Source organism: Protopterus annectens, chromosome 8.part0 (genome assembly GCF_019279795.1).
Source record: "Protopterus annectens isolate FY-2018-M chromosome 8.part0, PAN1.0, whole genome shotgun sequence".
NCBI classification, from domain to species: Eukaryota; Metazoa; Chordata; order Ceratodontiformes; family Protopteridae; genus Protopterus; species Protopterus annectens.
Window position 1 is genome coordinate 1,900,871,734 of NC_056741.1, and position 19,434 is coordinate 1,900,891,167.

The 19,434-nt window shown below is 41.2% G+C and overlaps 1 protein-coding gene across 2 annotated transcripts in view; it reads right to left on the reverse strand.

Annotated features, from left to right (window-relative positions):
- RSPRY1 (ring finger and SPRY domain containing 1) overlaps positions 1 to 19,434 on the reverse strand; it is a 1,565,455-nt gene that overhangs the window by 1,394,813 nt on the left and 151,208 nt on the right. For both annotated transcript variants that reach the window (XM_044081400.1, XM_044081401.1), the window contains exon 2: positions 1,210 to 1,696. In XM_044081400.1, coding sequence (XP_043937335.1) covers positions 1,210 to 1,559 — 350 coding nt within the window. In that variant the 5' untranslated portion in view covers positions 1,560 to 1,696. The remainder of the gene's footprint in view (positions 1 to 1,209; positions 1,697 to 19,434) is intronic.

Genomic DNA, 19,434 nt, shown 5'->3' on the forward strand with positions numbered 1-19,434 from the left:
GTGTGTGTGTGTGTGTGTGTGTGTGTATGTGTATATGTATGTGTGTGTGTGTGATACTATTCCTTGGATCTCAAGTGCAATGCAAAATGTTACAGCTCCATCTTTACCATCCCCTAGCCAATCATGGCTTTAGTCGATGCCGCCTTGCTGCTTTTCTGACAAAACGCAAAACAGAAATTCATAGCCATCAAACAGTAGCTATTACAATTTTAAAAATGTCATCAGCCAGTAGCTTCAGTACTTTTTACTGCTTAGAATTCAAAAAAAAAAAAAAATCATTAGCCAGGAAGTTGAGCACTGGCAAACAATCTACGAACAAAAATAAAACACAACCCCCCCCCCCCCATGTGTTTGCACCTGTCCATAAAGTGCTATGCAAAATGTCCAGTCAGATAACAGATATGCTACATGTGCAAACCTGCAATGAAGTATACATACATTGTTACTCAGCAATTCCCAAAAAGTACAATATGTGAAATATTCCTATTAGAAAGAAAGGGGCAACTTTTACTTACAGCCCCCTCCAGGGTGGGAATTACAGGGTAATACTACACCTTTCAGGGGTGGTGAGATTAATAACTTCCAATATGGTCACAAACACACAAAAATGTATATCTAAAAGTCGAATGGCAAAACCCCCAGCACTCACAATATCAGTCTCATTCAGGTGAATCAGTAGAACGGGCTCTACCATGGTAACAGAGTATATGCTGCCTTGCACCTACTTAAACACAAACATTAAAATGGTCTATGGAAGCCACTTCAGTTCAATTTACATATTTAAATAAGTGAATGGGTACTGTGTAGGACTTAAAAATATAAAATGATTAAGAATTAATTCAAACACAGAGCTCAAAACTTCAAATATTGATTTATTAAGTCTAATTTTTCCACTCATGAACAAGCCTTTCCCACAAAGCTACCAATCGGACAGATGTACATTACCCCCCGGGTTATGTGCCCTCACTAATTCCGAGGACATCTTCAAAGCTCAAGTTACCTAGAACATTTTGAATATAAAATTAACTTGATAAAAAAACACAATGTTTCATCATCCAACCCTGTAGCTTTCAACAGGAAAGATGTCTATTTGGCAATTAAAAAAATCCTTTAGAATGAAACATATCTTCTATTACACCTCCCCAGAAGTAATCCTTTTAAGATTAAACATAAGCCACTTCTATGGAAATGGCAAGAACAAATGCTTACTTGTCAACAAGAGTTCGAATGACAGACAGTGTGTCCAGCACTAGAACATCCACATTCTGTTTTTTTCTTCTAGGTTCATGCGGTCCCCTTCCTCTCCTTGGAGGTCTCACAGGGTCTCTTGGACGGTTTCTTGTTTCTACCTCTGGAACTATAATATCTGCAGATCTCAGCTGACCAGAAGGCCTAGTACAGTCTTCAATATCACTTTCATCTCGACACACACAGGCATTACCCATGTCTTCTGCAGCAAATGCTCCCAGCAACCACGGTGTGTACAGCTTAAGTGTCAGCAGCAAACCTCGTGTAAGGTTTCTGCCAGCACTGAATATAATCCAGCAAACTACAATCATTTAGAAAGTTGTAAAAGTAATTTCTTTACAGTCTGAAATGGTAAGCAAACCATTGTATCTCTTGTACTCCAAAAAGGTAAGATTGGAAGAGGATCAATTGTAACCATCATTCAATCTGTTGACATAACACACACTTTCTAAAAAAATAAAAGAAAAAAAGTGTTAGAAAGCATAAAATACTACTCCAACACCAACACTGCCAGTTACAAACTCTGCACTATTTATATGATTGAAAAGTTACCTTAACAGTTGTTTTTAGTTTCTTTACTCTAAAATATCACAAAAATTGGTTACTGCTATTTTTTTATTACTAATCTACCACCAGCCTGTATTTTTAGTCATTACAGGCACTTTTTATGCTTAAATATTCTTCATATCTGACTTTTAGAGTTTTTATTCACTGCAGTAAAACACCGTTAATAACCTAGCTTAATGTATTTTTATTAAAATCCACTTTTTATACCATTTCAGCATAAGATCTACAAGAAATGCATCTAGTATACTTCCAGAAAGCTGGCAGCCCTGAGCCAACAAACAGACCGCTATGACCAGAAACAAAATCATGTTTTTTTTTTTAATCCTATCTCTATTTTCTATGGTATATTAATATTTCTGTACCATTCGAAGTAGCCATTACCAATTTTATTTTGCTTTAACCCAAACAATCTTGATGGGGGTGATCATACTGACATGATTTTGTTTCTGAGTTGGGAGTCCTTATTTCCCAGAATACAGATGGAGTCCTTTGAAGAGAAGACTGTCTCATCTTATTCTACTCTCCTATGTTAAATCTTGTTTACACTGCACTTATATACTACATATAACATGCAAGTCCTGCTAACTGAAAATCTTTGGACAGAGTGCCTGAAATTTTCTTCCAGTAACACTTTCTCGTCTCATGCTTTGCAAAGGATTTTTCTTTCCTTACTTGTCAAACCATGAACTTAAAATAACCCAAAGGAAAATGAAAGCTAAGTACTTACCATAACACTAAGATTCCTGCTGTCTGATTTTCGGCCAGTTCAATTGCTACTTGTCAGATCCGACCTCGGCACCAAATCTGAAGCTCTAAAGTTCCAGAGTTCTGACTCCTCCCCCACCCATAATTTCCCAATGTCCACCTTACTAACTCAGACTGAGTCAGTCGACCAGTCATCAGAATTTTGTTTGTGACAATCTGGCTGGGGGCAAGTGGGAGAAAATTATACAACATGGATCTATCATCATGTTAAGTACACAACTTTTTTGGATCCAATTCTGTTTATTTTCATCCTATTTAACAGTATGACTGATTCCCAAGCATATAGAAAAAGGTGGTATCAAGGAAGGATTCGTGCAGCCAAAGGATGAACAGGATCTAGAGTGTTCATCCAGCCTATAATGAGACACGAAAGAAAGAACTTTTGACCAAGTAGCTGCTGCACAGACAATGGGTAATCTACTGTCAAAAGCTGTAGAGGTGTCCACTGCTCATGAAGTGAGCCTTAGCTTTAGATTGTAGAGGAAAACCTTTTTTATTGTACTCAAATGAAACACAAATCAGATAATCTAGATAGAGTAACTTTGGCCAATGCTTTGCCCAATTTTGGCTTAGAGAACTCCATAATCATTTGATTTTCTGAAAGATTTTTTATCTCCACAGAACTAAATCCAAGTTGACAATGAATGTACACCATATGTAATACAAATTCACCTTTGTCTGAAAATTGTGGAAAAAAGACCGACAGAAATATCGACTGATTTAAATTAGATTCAGATGCTACATTAGGAAGGAAAGACTCGTTCGTTCTTAAGGAAACCCTATCTTTATGAAAGGCTAAAAGTACAGTTTTGTACCTACCATAAATGTAGATGTTCGAGTGCTAATACAGCTGCAGTCATAACAGATGGGTTCTCCTGCCGTCAGGTGGGTCCTCGGTCGGCCGAATTCCAAAGTCTAGGTCCGGCGTCCGTTGTCGTCGCTTTCTTTCCTGACGTCAGTGCGACAGGGGTATACAAGACACAGCCGACGCCATTTTCTTCGGTCTTTCTTGCCCCAGATGTCAGGTGCCCCCAGAAGGAAGGCAAAATATATAAAAATATATATATAATCATGCATTGCAATATAATCAAAAAAACAGTACTTGCAAGCAAATACACCATAGAAGGATAACCTAATCAAGTTGTGAGATGAGGAGTTAGCCACTAGGTCTGTACCCAGAGGGGAAGGAGGGAGGGAAACCTGGACTGCAGCTGTATTAGCACTCTAACATCTACATTTATGGTAGGTACAAAACTGTACTATGTTCATCGTGCATACAGCTGCAGTCATAACAGATGGGTAGAATCCCAAAGCTACGCACAGGGTGGTAGGCACTAGGTGGAAATGGGAGGAGCCAGAATGCCCTGCAACACAGCAGTGGCAAAGCCTGCTCTAGTTTGGAGTATAAAGGTAGGTGGTAGTGTTTAGTGAAGGTATGCACAGAACTCCAAGTGGCTGCCTCCGAAATATCTTTGGTAGGGACTCCTCTGAGGAAGGCTGCAGAGGTAGCTGTGGCCCTTGTGGAGTGGGGTCTGATGCCTGCAGGTACAGATTTACCATGAAAGGAGTAACAAAACCGTATGCAGTGGCCTATCCATTTTGAAATAGTCTGTTTGGAAATTGGCTTCCCTTGAGCTCCTACAGCGTAGGACACAAGGAGTTGTTCTGATTTCCTGAAAGGCTTTGTTCTGTCCAAATAGTAACGTAGCTGTCTATGGATGTCTAAGGAATGTAGCAGCCTTTCCCCTTTGTTTTGAGGATTGGGGTAAAAGGTAGGTAAGTGTATGGCCTGATTTAAAGCTACCCTGGATACTACCTTAGGCATAAATGACGGGTTGGTTCGTAGGGAAACCCTGTCCTGATGGAAGATGAGAAAGGGCTGCACAGTCATGAGGGCTTGTAGTTCCGAAACCCTATGAGCTGAGGTAATGGGCAGAAGGAAAGCTGTTTTCCAGGACAAATATTGCAAATCTGCTGAGGCAGCTGGTTCAAAGGGAGGCAATGTTAATTTTTCTAGAATGTAATTAAGATCCCAGGCTGGTATTGGTTGTTTCCTTGGAGGTCTTATATTCTTAGCCCCTCTGACGAACTGTCTTAAGAGTGGGTGGGAGAATAATGGTGGATCAGTGTTGTATTCAGCAGAAATGGCTGAGGCCTGGATTTTGATGGAGGAAAATGAAAGTCCACTGTTCAACAGCTCAGCTAGATACTGTAATATCGGAGGTAAATTCAGTTTTCTAGGATCCTGGCCTTTTTTCTCATTCCAAGTGCAAAACCGTTTCCATTTTGCGGAGTAAGCCTTTCTAGTAGATGGCCTTCTGGCCTCCAAAATGACATCCTGCACCTCCTTGGAGAGTAGGGTCTGTTGTAGTGTTAAGGAATTTTCCATGCAGCCAGATTGAGTGTTTTCAGCTGACTGTAAAGAGTTTTGTAGCTGTGCTGAGTCAGTAGAAGAGGCATTAGAGGTAGGGTTCAGGGAGGAGAGTGTGTTAGGCTCCGCAGGAGTGGGTACCAGTGTTGTCTTGGCCAGTCTGGAGCGATCAGTATCATCTTCGGTCTGTCTGCTCTTGCTTTCAAGAGCACCTTGGGCAGAAGAGGCAAAGGTGGGAAGGCGTAAACTGTCCGTGCTGCCCAACTGAAAGAAAGGGCGTCCACTCTCCAGGCCTTTGAATGGAATGTCCTTGAGCAGAATTTTGTCAATTGATGATTCCTGTGGGAAGCAAAGAGATCTAGGTCTGGCCTTTCCCACGCTTGGATTATCTTTGTAAACACTTGAGGATGCAACTTCCATTCGTGCGGGTCTGTCATATTTCTGCTTAGATTGTCTGCCAGCGTGTTTTCCAAACCTGGCAGGTACTGCGCTTGAAGTTCGATTTGCCATTCCAGGGCCAAGTTCCAAAGTGACATGGCCAGCCTGCACAGGGGGTATGAATGTGTTCCTCCTTGTTTGTTTATGTACCACATTACTGTGGTGTTGTCTGTTCTTATCAATAATTGCCCTGGATGCAGGAGGTCCTTGAAAGCTGTAATTGCATTTATCACTGCTAGCATTTCCTTTTGATTGATGTGAAGGTGCTTTTCCTTTTGGGACCATTTGCCCTGAATGCACCTGTCTGTCATGTGTGCCCCCCAGGCGTAGTCTGAAGCGTCTGTTGTGATGACTTGATTTGCATGAGGCTTGCAGAATGGTAGACCTGTGTTTGTTTGGCATGCTTGGGCCCACCATAGAAATTCCTTTTGCAAACATGGGATTAGTGGTATTATTGTTTCCAAACTGTGGCTGTGTTGAGACCATAGGTTTTTTAGGTACCATTGAAGTTTCCTCATATGCAACTTTGCACATGGGATTAGAAGAATGCAAGATGCCATGAAGCCCAGAGCCTGCAGGATTTTCCTTGCAGTTAGCCTGGTATAATTTGCTAGAATTTTGAAGTACTGAGTTAGTTGCCCCTGTTTTTCTGGCGTAAGATAGGCCATCTGGGTGTTTGTGTCCAAGTTGGCACCCAGGAAAATTATTTTCTGAGATGGTGTTAGCCTGGATTTCTCTTTGTTGACTGTGTATCCCAGAGAATTCAATAACCGTGTTACATAAGCCAGATGTTCCAGAAGTATGTGTTTGCTGTCCGCTTGGATCAGGCAATCGTCCAAATAAGGGTAAATTTGTATCCCTTGAAGTCTGCAGTAGGCAATTACTGATGCCAGGCATTTCGTGAATACTCTGGGAGCAGTAGATAAGCCAAAGGGCAATGCAGAGAATTGATAGTGGACTGAACCTGCAAGAAATCGGAGGTATCTTCTGCAGTTTTGTCTGATTGGGACATGCAGGTATGCCTCCTTGAGGTCCAATGTTACCAGCCAAGACTCCTTGCCCAGCATGGGAAGAAGTTGCTGTAAGGTGAGCATCTTGAATTTTGGTACGAGTAGAAATGTGTTTAGGATGGATAAGTCCAAAATGGGTCTCCAATCGGTTCCCTTCCTTGGTACCAGGAATAGTCTGGAATAAAAACCTTGACCTTGCTCGTGAGTAGGTACCTCTTGAATAGCTTTCATGTCCATGAGCTTTGAAATTTGTATTTGAGCCTCTGCCCTTTGATTGTGTGGCAGGTTCGGCATGCCTCTCATTTTTGGAAGTGTGTGAAAATGAAATCTGTAGCCTCTGTTTATAATTTCCAGGATCCATTTGTCTGTTGTGATAATATGCCAATTTTTTGAAAATAATGTCAGTTTTCCTCCCAAGGGTGCTGCCAGCTGAGACTTGCTTGGCATGCAAAGGGAAAGTCATTGGGTTTGTTTCCTGTATTGTTGTGCACTGTCTTCGCCACCTCTTGGTGCTGGAGTTTGCCATTGTCTGCCTCTATATGATCCCTGAGATTGTCCTCTGCCCCTTGTGCGCCTGTATCTACCTCTTTGGGGCTTGTCCGTGGCTGGAAAGGACCAGTTTTTTGAAGGCCAATTTCTGCTAAAACGTGGTGGTTGTACCTGTAGAAAGGCTTTGACAGTTTGCATAGATTTAGCTTTTTCCTCCATTTTCCGTAGTATCTCCTCAGCATTAGTACCAAATAATACATCCTTTTGTAAAGGAGCATCTAGTAGTTTAGCTTTAACATGATCAGGCAAGGTTTGTTCCCTAAGCCAGGCATGTCTACGAATGACTGATCCTGTAAGAGCAGCTCTACTTGAGGCCTCTAGAGCATCATAGCCACATTGTAATGTGTGTTTACCCACTTGTTCTGCACTATGCATCATTATCCTGCAACTCCTTCAAATCTGGTTGTTCAGGTTGTGACATTTTATTCCTTAATTGTGATAACAAAAACTGCTGATATTTAAGCATATGGAACTGACAATTTAAGGCCCTCATGGCTAGGGTGGCCGAGGTATATACCTTTTTTCCCCACCTTTCTAAGGATCTAGACTCTCTTTCGGAAGGTAATGGGTTCTTAGCAGTAGAGGCCTTCATTCCCTTGGGACCTTGAGAAATGGTTTCAGGGTCAGCATTATGGCTTTTGTAAAGAAATTGGTGTGAGTTAGGAACTCTGTAGTACCTATCAGGCTTGACTGGGGCAGGAGGCAGGGAATCCGGATTAAGGCAAGCCTCCGAGTAAACATCATCAAGTATGTCCAGGACAGGAGGTATCGCCAGAGGTCTGTGCTGAGGTAGCAAAAGAAATTCCCCAAGTCTTTTCTTGGAATCTGAAAAATCTTGGCCTTCCCAATGGAAGTGTTCCCTCAAGGTATGCAAGGTTTCCCCGAAAGAAAAATCCTCTGGGGGAGATACAGAAGGAATGGACTGCTCTGCATCAGAATCTTCAAAGGGAGAGTACGAGTGCTCCTCTTCATCAGAATGTTCTGAAATAATGGAGCCCTGGTCAGAAGAGGGAGAATCTTCCTCCACTCTGGGTCTCTTGTCCGGAGGGGGTTGGGAACCCCGGATAAGAGTAATTAAATCCTCAGCCATTTTGAGCATCTTCTTTTTAGGCATGGGGCCTGGAGATGGGCCCTGTGCAACAGACCTCTTGGGATGCATGGCTGATTTGGACTTAGTAAAGGCCTTTATGGAAAGGGAAAATGAGGGTCTGAAGACACCATGGGTGGAAGTGGACCTGTCCACATTAAGAGGCTCAACACTCACAGTGGCTTCGGTAGCTGTAGTCAGGGTATGGGCCGAGGTACCTGCGGTCTCGGTTACAGAAGACACCGCCAGAGAAGTGTCGTCGGTAGTCAGGGGCTGCTTAGGCGCCTCGCTGAGAACCGGACCACATGTAGCCGGTTTTGGCATGGTGTCGGTGGAGGCGGCGGACCTCGCGTGTCGGTCTTTGTCCTTGGGTTTTTTGGACAAAACGGTAGTCGGTGTCTCCGACGACATTTTATAATCAAAAGCTTTACCAAAAAAGTGCTGGGCGAACTCCGCCCGACGCTTAATAGTGCGTTTATTGAAAGTAGCACAAAAGCGACAGCCTGAGACGTCGTGGTCTGGGCCTAAACAAGGTATACAGAGGGAATGGAAATCCTTATGCGGTATTTGCTTCCCACAAGAAATACAATTGTTAACTTTGTCCGACATCGGTCTGAGGCAAGAAAAGTTTCCCCAACGGGGTACTTAACTTTAAAGAAGACTTCGGTTTCCAAATTTTCGTAATTTCAGGAGTTGGCCGACCGGCACTTGCAAACTGCTTCTGCTTCGGGCACCGCGCGGCAAAAAAGACTGAAGAAAATGGCGTCGGCTGTGTCTTTTATACCCCTGTTGCACTGATGTCAGGAAAGAAAGCGATGACAACAGACGCCGGACCTAGACTTTGGAATTCGGCCGACCGAGGACCTGCCTGACGGCAGGAGAACCCATCTGTTATGACTGCAGCTGTATGCACGATGAACATCATGCTGGTTTGCAGGAAAGTGCTTGCATTTCTGAAATTCTTTTAGCTGAAGTGACTGCCAACAGAAAACCTGTTTTTTTTTAAGAGAAGAACTTTAATAATACTGATGCTGCTGGTTGAGTCAATGCTTGTAACATGAAGGTAATGTCCCAAGGAGGAACTAGGTCTCTGACAGAGGGTTGAAGTAATGCTCCCTTCAGAAAAGCTTTAGAAATCCTCAGAGGCTACAGATGTGCTGTTTTGACCAATATGGTAACTAGAGATGGCTGCTAACTGAACTTTGATAGTTGAAAAAGTTAACAGAAATTCCTGAATGGAAGTAACAGGAGCTGAAAATGGATTCAAACCCTTAGAATCAGCCCAAATGGAAAACCTCTTCCTTTGCTGGGTTACACTCTCATAGCTGTAATTGTTTAGGATACTGACAGGATCTGAACTATTGACAAGGAAATAGTAGTACAAACAACAGATGATGCTCTCCACAGCTGATAAAAAATCCTTTATTCACTGCAGTAGTAAGCGCTTTCGCGTTGTTACAAACGCTTCATCAGACTTATAAAACAAATATATTCACAAACTTCTTTAAAAGCATTCGCCAGTTAAGAACAACCAATCAAAATACTAATGTGAAATGGTCAATTTCATCACTTTCAAAATAAAAGTGTATTCACAATTGTGTGTGCCTAAAAAGTACCTCTTGCCAAAACTATATATATATATATATATATATATATATATATATATATATATATATATATATATATATATATATATATATATATTTAAAAACGTGTATAAAAACTATTTATACTAACTCATTGAAATATGTAACGTATAAAAAAATACATATCAAAAGCATTTTTGAAAAAACACACTTGGTAACAATATATTATAGTGACTATGCTAAAATTATTTTATGGCTCTAATGCTTGTATGGACGTGCTCCTAAAAATGGCTTTAAAGTAACCTTCTCATTAAGTCCTCTCCCTTTATGTGCCTGTAGTCTCGTGATCCATAGATTTTCACATTCTTCAGTATAATTTTTTATATTACCTAATCTATTAGTCCTTTTCACTAACTGTACTACACTGAACCTAAAATAATGTGAGGTACCTACACTTAAAATGTGCCTGGCTAGGGCATTATGGTCATCTTCTTTATTAGTTGGCACACAGCCAAATAAACTAAATCTCTGGATCTGCAGTCAGCATAGAAATCAAAATTGAACACCTTACCTGTATCAGCATGAGTATAGGTACTATTCCCTGACATATAAACACATTGCTTGCAATTTCTACAAGGTAACGTGCCCTTCCTATTTGATAGAAGTATATTGTTGGCATTATTTTCATAACAAAGCAACCTTTTTAGAGATCTCATATTTCTATAGGTAAAATTTGGTCTTTCACCTACTATATCAAAGATACTATCATCACTAGTTAGAATACTCCAATTCCAAGTTACTATGTCCTTAATTTTCGTATTCATATTTGAATATGGTATGGTTATCCTATTTACATTAGTGCTAGATTCTCTCTTCCCTTCACTTATATTGTGGCCTTCAGGTCTATTTAGATAGGGTCTCCCTCTTCCTTTTCTCATATTGGTGTTCTCAGTGTAAATATTACTAACTTCTTTCCTATTATAACCTCTTGCTAAAAAAATTTTTAGCTAGTGTCTCTTTTTTATCACTGAAATTACTATCTTCAGTTGTAAGGTGGGAAATTCTCAGAGTTTGACTTTCTACAATATTACTGTATATATGCTGGGGATGCATGCTCCTACAATGTAAAATGTTGTTTCGCCAACATGATTTCCTATGTATCTCTGAATGCATTTCATTACCCTTTTTCATTATTTGCACATCCAAAAACTCTATCATATTATTCGAGCTTTTGTATTCAAACCTCAAAAAATTGGTTGTACCATTTATATAATCCATGAGCTTAATAAGTTCATCTCTGGTTCCATCCCATACAAAAAACACGTCATCTACGAAACGCTTATAAAATTTTATATTTCTACCATAAATTGTATTAGTTATGACATAATTATTCTCCCAATATGCCAACACAAGGTTGGCATATGAGTTGGCAGAAGGGGTGCCCATCGCTACCCCTTTCCTTTGCAAATAATAAATATTATCATAAGTAAATACATTATTGTTCAATACCAAGTCAAGCAATGTTAAAGTTCTAATAACAAAATCCCTTGATATGCCTTTTTCTATGAGATATAGCCTCACATACTCCATCCCTGCATAATTTGGAATGAAGGTAAATAATGATACAACATCTAAAATTACCAATAGTTCATCATTCAATTCATCCCGAGAAGAAATACAAGTACCATAACTCTCCAAAAATTGTTGTGTATCTTTAAGTATTGTTGCTGTGTTATCAATGACAGGTCTGAGCTGTTTCTCTATATAAATGGAGGCAGGTTCCATAAGCCATCCACCACCCGATACAATTGGTCTCATTGGTGGACAGTTCAGGGTTTTGTGTATCTTAGGGAGGCCCCTGAACGTTGGAATCAAAGGGAACTCTACCAAAAGATATTTATACAGTTCACCATCTATAACCCCACATAGGAACAAATCATATAATTCCATATGTACACTTTTAATCAATTTATCTAACGCCACATTATTCAACACAGAATATGTATCAGCATCGTTTAGCATATCTTTCATAGTATTAAAATACATTTCATGGTCTAAAACCACAATCGCACCTCCCTTGTCTGCTTGTTGTATAATAACCTCCTTATTCTCTTGTAGTCTCCTAATTGATGCAAACTCCTCTAGTGTTAAATTATAAAATTCAGATTTAATACCTGACTGATACAGCTCAAATAAATCTCGTTCACATGTTTTATCAAATGCCTCCAAAAGTGGATGAGTTGGAGGTATAAAAGTTGATGGCTTCCTAAATACACTCAGTTCCAACATCATTATTACCAAACAACATTCTTAAACTAATATTTCTAACAAACTTTTTAATGTCCAACAAAATATCAGTGATGTCAGCAGATTTCGATGGTATGAACGATAGACCACGATTCAATAACGATATTTCACTATTAGCCAGTGTATACTTAGATAAATTAACTACTAAGTCTTGGGGGTCGGTTTCAAAACTTTTCTCTGAAACTCGTACCTGTTCTCCGAAGTTTTCCGCTTCCTTGTATTCCATTGTGGTGACCAACCTGATCTGTCCATTTGTCGTATCGGTAGAGGAAAAGGGATTGTTGTATCATGACCCAATACATCCTTTGACACCGCCTGTGTCGAAACATTGCTGAATGAAGCAACAAAATTATCTTTATTCAATGGTTCTTTTGTTGTTATGGTTGGCGTTGAGTCAATCGCTAATGCTGTTAAAGGACCCTCTCCTACATTCCCCTCTTCTCTGCTCACAGAACTGTTAGCAGTACCAATAGCATGGCCTGTAGTTGACGTTGCATGCGATGACGTCACACCTGCTTGAGCGTCTATTCTCGTAGAATTTGTAGGCTCTGTATGTCTATGTAGGCAAGACGAATATAAGCCTCAGAGAACGTGTAAGAGAACACATATATGCCATTAAAAAAGAAGATGACCATAATGCCCTAGCCAGGCACATTTTAAGTGTAGGTACCTCACATTATTTTAGGTTCAGTGTAGTACAGTTAGTGAAAAGGACTAATAGATTAGGCAATATAAAAAATTATACTGAAGAATGTGAAAATCGGTGGATCATGAGACTACAGGCACATAAAGGGAGAGGACTTAATGAGAAGGTTACTTTAAAGCCATTTTTAGGAGCACGTCCATACAAGCATTAGAGCCATAAAATAATTTTAGCATAGTCACTATAATATATTGTTACCAAGTGTGTTTTTTCAAAAATGCTTTTGATATGTATTTTTTTATATTTTGTTACATATTTCAATGAGTTAGTATAAACAGTTTTTATACACGTTTTTAAATATATATATATATATATATATATATATATATATATATATATATAGTTTTGTCAAGAGGTACTTCTTTTTAGGCACACACAATTGTGAATACACTTTTATTTTGAAAGTGATGAAATTGACCATTTCACATTAGTATTTTGATTGGTTGTTCTTAATTGGTGAATGCTTTTAAAGAAGTTTGTGAATATATTTGTTTTATAAGTCCGATGAAGCGTTTGTAACAACGCGAAAGCGCTTACTACTGCAGTGAATAAAGGATTTTTTATCAGCTGTGGAGAGCATCATCTGTTGTTTGTACTACTATTTTCTCATTCGGAAGGTGGCTCTTTATCTAGGACTGTTTGTTATACTTTTATTGACAAGGAAAGCTTGGCATCTCTGGCTAGTGTTAGAATTGGAGGAACCAAGCTGATAACTTCCTGTTTTTGTGGTCCAGAAGAGGTAGAATGGATGGGTCTGTTAGCAGATCTGGATAGTGATCCAGCTTCCCATGAAGGATATGCTAGAAGAGGCCACAGGAATGAAAACCATGGTTGATAAGGTCAGCAAGAGGCAATGATGATCAGCTTGGCTTAAAACATTTCTTGCTTTCTGCTTGAATATTTTCATTAAAGGCAATGGGGGAAATGCATAGAAGTGACCTGGTGGCCAGCTGTGGACTAGAATATCTGTCACTAATACCCCTGCTGAGGGATCAGAGCACAGTAACTGCGGCACTTGTTTAGGTGAAACATGAAGTTGGCCCCAACGAATGAAGATCCAGGCTGTCACTGTTTGATTAATTCACCACTTGTGAGGCATCAAAATAGACTGACCGGTTTAACTTGTCTGCTAAAACACTGGATGATCACGAGATATGCACTGCTATTAGAAAGTGGTATGAAGACATCACCCACTATCACACTCTCATGGCTTCTTGGCATAGGGTTAGGAGTGGGTTCTTCCCAGTTTGTTGATGTACCAGACTACTAACATATCGCCTGTCTGCACCTGGATCATGTCTCCGAGGAGAGAGTCCTGAAAGGACTGCAGTTCTAGAAGGACTGCTCTCATCTACAGAACACTGATGGGAAGATCGAACAAGTGCCCCGAACAGTCTTCCCTCTGAAATATTGCCCCACCCTAGAAGGGAAGTGTCTGCTGTCAATTAAGCCACAGGGGAGTCTGTCAGAAATGGATGTCCATCTACCACAGAAGGTGACGTTATCCATCAAGCCATGTGCCACCAGCAAATATGAGTAAGTTTTACCTTGGTATGAAGTGGATGTAAACTTTGGAACCAATGGATCGCTTAAAGTCAACTGAAAAACCCTCATGTAAAATCTGGTGAGTGGGACCATGAGGACTATGGTTGACATACGGCCCAACGGATGAAGGATCATTCTTGCTGGAGGACAGGAGTGGTGAAGAACTTGCGCTGCTGTCAGGCAAGGCTATAGTACTCTGGAAGCTGGGCAATTTGTAAGATCCTGATGAGGTGGCATCCAATAAACATTATCTGCTGGGACAGCATAAGCTGATTTTTGGTCAGATTAACCATGATGTGTAAATCTTGCATCAATCGGAGCAAACTGTCCCAATGGTGTGATAAAAGATTGTCAGCTGTAGCGGTAAAGAGCCAAATGTTAAAGTATGGGAAATCTGGATCCCTAAAAAGTGCAGATGAGTCACCACCACTACCATAATTTTGGTGAACACCCTTGGGGCTGTGGTGAGACTGAATGGCAGGGCTCTGAACTGATAATGATAGCCTCTCACCAGAAATGGAGAAATTTCCTCGAATGTTTTTCTATCTTCACATGATAGCATGCGCCCTTGAGATCTCTGCAGCCCATCCAATCGTCCTTCCTCAGTAAAGGTAAAATGGATTGAAGCATGACCATTCCAAATTTTCTCTGCCCGACATACTGGTTCAAACGTCTCAGGCTCAGCATGGGTCCGAGGTCACTCATTTTCTTGGGTGCTAAAAATGACCTTGACTCCAGATGTTTTTTTGGAAATCAGCTGGATGACTTTTTCTAGCAGCTTGGAAACTTCTGCTGCTGCCAGGTCCCACTGACTGGGTAAACATTAGGAACTTTCTTTTTTTCAAACAGGTGTTAGGTAAAATGGCATAGAATAACATCTGGAAATTATTCTCAGCACCCAAGAATTGTGGGTGCAGATACAGGTGCCCTCTGTCTGCCTCCAGAGTGCAGCAGTTGGGTAACCCTTCAGGGGTACTGAAAAGGTTTTTCAGAAAATGGTCCACAAGAAACAAAAGTTACATACTAATCCACAAAGATGTATCTATTTTGGTCTGCATTCCTCCTTCCTCAACCTTTGAGTTCTTGATCTTATGTCAGCCACTTCTCAAACTTTGGATTTGCAGCTCAAGTTCTTCCCCTTACCCATAATCCTCTCTTAAGCCCAGATTACTTAAGATCGAGTTTGTACCCTTGATAATCAACACACACAAAGAAAAACAATTTATACATACCTAGAAACGTAAAGTACAGTTGTGTACACTTACCATAAATGTAGATGTTAGAGTGTATTCACTGTTGCAGTCATTACATTTGGGTAATCTGCTGGCAGGTTGCCCTCAGTCGGCTTGAATTCCAAAGTCTTGGGTCCTGCGTCAGTTGCTGTCTCCTCTTCCATGATGTCAGGGGTATAAAACAAGCAGCCAACGCCATTTTCTTTAGTTTTTCTTGCCCCCGATGTCAGGTGCCCCCAAAAAGGTAGCAAATTATATATAAACTATATATACATGCAACAATACAAACTTTACCTTCATCTACAAGCAAATACACCACATAGGTTGTAGAAGATAGTGAAAGAAAAGATAAACTCCAGAATGAAAGGGGGATGGCGGGCGGGTAACCTGGACTGCAACAGTGAATACACTCGAGCATCTACATTTATGGTAAGTGTACACAACTGTACTATGTTCTTCGTGTTTCACTGTTGCAGTCATTACATTTGGGTAGAATCCCAAAGCTATGGATGGGAGGCTGCAGCTAAACAGCATTAGGGGCGGCTATCAGGCCCTGAAGAAAGTACAGTTTTGTACCTACCATAAATGTAGATGTTCGAGTGCTAATACAGCTCAGTCATAACAGATGGGTTATCCTGCCGTCAGGTGGGTCCTCGGTCGGCCGAATTCCAAAGTCTAGGTCCGGCGTCGGATGTCGTCGCTTCTTCCCTGACGTCAGTGTGGCAGGGGTAAAAAAGAACCAGCCGACGCCATTTTCTTCAGTTTTTCTTGCCCCAGATGTCAGGTGCCCCCAGAAGGAAGGCAAAACATAAATTTATGTAAAAATGCAATGCAATATAATCAAAAAACAGTAGTTGCAAGCAAATACACCATAAAAGAATACCCCAATCAGGTTGTATGAGGAGGTGTTAGCCATTAGGCCTGTCCCAAGAGGGGAAGGAGGGAGGGAAACCTGGACTGCAGCTGTGTTAGCACTCGAACATCTACATTTATGGTAGGTACAAAACTGTACTATGTTCATCGTGCATACAGCTGCAGTCATAACAGATGGGTAGAATCCCAAAGCTAAAAAAGGGGTGGTAGGCACCAAGTGGAACTAGGAGGAGCAAGGATGCCCTGCAAGACTGCAGTGGCAAAACCCGCTCTAGATTTGGAGTATAATGGTAGGTGATAGTGCTTGGAGAAAGTATGTACAGAACTCCAAGTGGCTGCTTCCAAAATATCTTTGGTAGGAACCCCCCTGAGGAAAGCTGCAGAGGTAGCTGTGGCCCTTGTGGGGTGAGATCTGATGCCTGTAGGTACAGTCTTACCATGAAAAGAATAACAAAAGCGTATGCAGTGGGCTATCCATTTTGAGATAGTCTGTTTGGAAATAGCCTTCCCTTGAGCACCTGTAGCATAGGACACAAAGAGTTGCTCTGATTTTCTGAATGGCTTTGTTCTGTCCAAATAATAATGAAGCTGTCTGTGAATGTCCAAGGAATGTAGTAGTCTCTCCCCTTTGTTTTGTGGATTAGGGTAAAAGGTAGGTAAGTGGATAGCCTGATTCAAGGCTACCCTGGATACTATCTTTGGCATAAAGGAAGGGTTGGTTCATAAGGAAACTCTGTCCTGATGGAAAATGATGAAAGGCTGCACAGCCATGAGGGCTTGTAGTTCCAAAACCCTGCGTGCTGAGGTGATAGCCAGAAGGAAGGCTGTTTTCCATGACAAATATTGCAGTTCTGTTGAAGCAGCTGGCTCAAATGGAGGCAGGGTCAGTTTTTCTAGAATGAAATTGAGGTCCCAAGCAGGTACTGGTTGCTTCCTTGGGGGTTTTATATTCTTAGCCCCTCTGAGGAACTGTCTTAAGAGAGGGTGAGAGAATAAAGGAGGATCAGTGTTGTATTGAGCAGAAATGGCTGAGGCATGGATTTTGATGGAGGAGAATGAAAGTCCACTGCTTAGCATCTCAGCTAGGTACTGTAATATTTTAGGTAAATTCAGTATTCCAGGATTCTGACCTTTTTTCTGATTCCAGGCACAAAACAGTTTCCATTTTGCGGAGTAGGCTTTTCTAGTAGAAGGCCTTCTGGCCTCCAAAATGACATCCTGCACCTCCTTGGAGAGTAGGGTCTGTTGTGAATTTAAAGAATCCTCCATGCGGCTAGATTGAATGTTTTCAGCTGACTGTGAAGAGTTTTGAAGTTGTGCTGAGTCAACAGAAGAGGCATTAGAGGCAGGATCCATGGTGGGGAATGCGTCAGGCTCCTCATGAGTGGGTACCAGTGTTGTCTTGGCCAGTCTGGAGCAATGAGAATTCATCTTTGGTCTGTCTGCTCTGGCTTTTAATAGAACTTTGGGCAGCAGAAGAAGAGGTGGAAAAGCATAAACTGTCATTGTTGTCCAACTGAAAGAGAGTGCGTCCACTTTCCAGGCCTGTGGATGATAGGTCCTTGAGCAGAATTTTGTCAATTGGTAATTTCTGTGGGTAGCAAAGAGATCTATGTCGCCTTCCCCATGCTTGAATTATCTTTGTAAAAACTTGAGGATGCAACTTCCATTCGTGTGGATCAGTCATATTTCTGCTTAGGTTGTCTGCCAGCGTGTTTTCCTTGCCTGGCAGGAATTGTGCTTGAAGTTGGATTTGTAATTCCAGAGCCATGCTCCAAAGAGACATGGCTAGCCTGCACAGGGGATATGAATGGGTTCCTCCCTGTTTGTTTATGTACCACATCACTGTGGTGTTGTCTGTCCTTATCAATAGCTGGCCTGGATGCAGTAGGTCTTTGAAAGCCATAATAGCATTTTTTACTGCTAGCATTTCCTTTTGATTGATGTGTAGGTGCTTTTCTTTTTGGGACCATTTGCCCTGAATGCACTGATCTGTCATGTGCGCCCCCCAGGCGTAGTCCGAGGCGTCTGTTGTGATGATATGATTTGCATGAGGCAAGCAGAATGGGAGACCTATGTTTCTTTGGCATGCTTGAGCCCACCACAGAAATTCCTTTTGGAGGCATGAAATCAGTGGTATAATTGTTTCCAAACTGTGGCTATGTTGAGACCATAAGTTTTTTAGGTACCATTGAAGTTTCCTCATATGCAGCTTTGCACATGGGATTAGCAGGATGCAAGATGCCATGAATCCCAGAGCCTGCAGGATTTTCCTTGCAGTCAGCCTGGTGAAGGTTGCCAGTTTTCTGAAGTATTGAGTTAGTTGCCCTTGTTTCTCTGGCGTGAGGTAGGCCATCTGGGTGTTTGTATTCAAGCTGGCACCCAGGAAAATTATTGTTTGAGAGGGTATTAGTCTTGATTTCTTTTTGTTGACTGTGTATCCCAGAGAGTTCAACAACTTTATTACAAACGCCAGGTGTTTCAGAAGTATGTGCTTGCTGTCCGCTTGGATCAGGCAGTCGTCCAAATATGGGTATATTTGTATCCCTTGAAGTCTGCAGAAGGCAATTACTGATGCCAGGCATTTCGTGAACACTCTGGGCAGTAGATAAGCCAAAGGGCAATGCAGAGAATTGATAATGGGTTGAACCTGCAAGAAATCTGAGGTATCTTCTGCAATCTTGTCTGATAGGGACATGCAGGTATGCCTCCTTGAGGTCCAATGTTACCAGCCAAGACTCCTTGCCCAGCATGGGAAGAAGCTGCTGTAATGTGAGCATCTTGAATTTTGGTATGAGTAAATATGTGTTTAGGATGGATAGGTCCAAAATAGGTCTCCAATCTTTGTCCTTCCTTGGTACCAGGAATAGTCTGGAATAAAAACCTTGACCCTGTTCTTGTGCAGGTACCTCTTGAATAGCTTCCATGTCCATGAGAGCTGAAATTTGTTTTTGTGCCTCTGCCCTTTGATTTTGTGGCAGGTTTGGCATGCCTCATTTTTGGAAGGGTGTGAAAAGTGGAATCTGTAGCCTCTGTCTATAATGTCCAGGATCCATTTGTCTTTTGTGACAATATGCCAATTTTTCGAAAATAATGCCAGTTTTCCGCCTAAAGGTGCTGCCATTAGAGCTTTGCTTGGCATGCAAAGGGGAA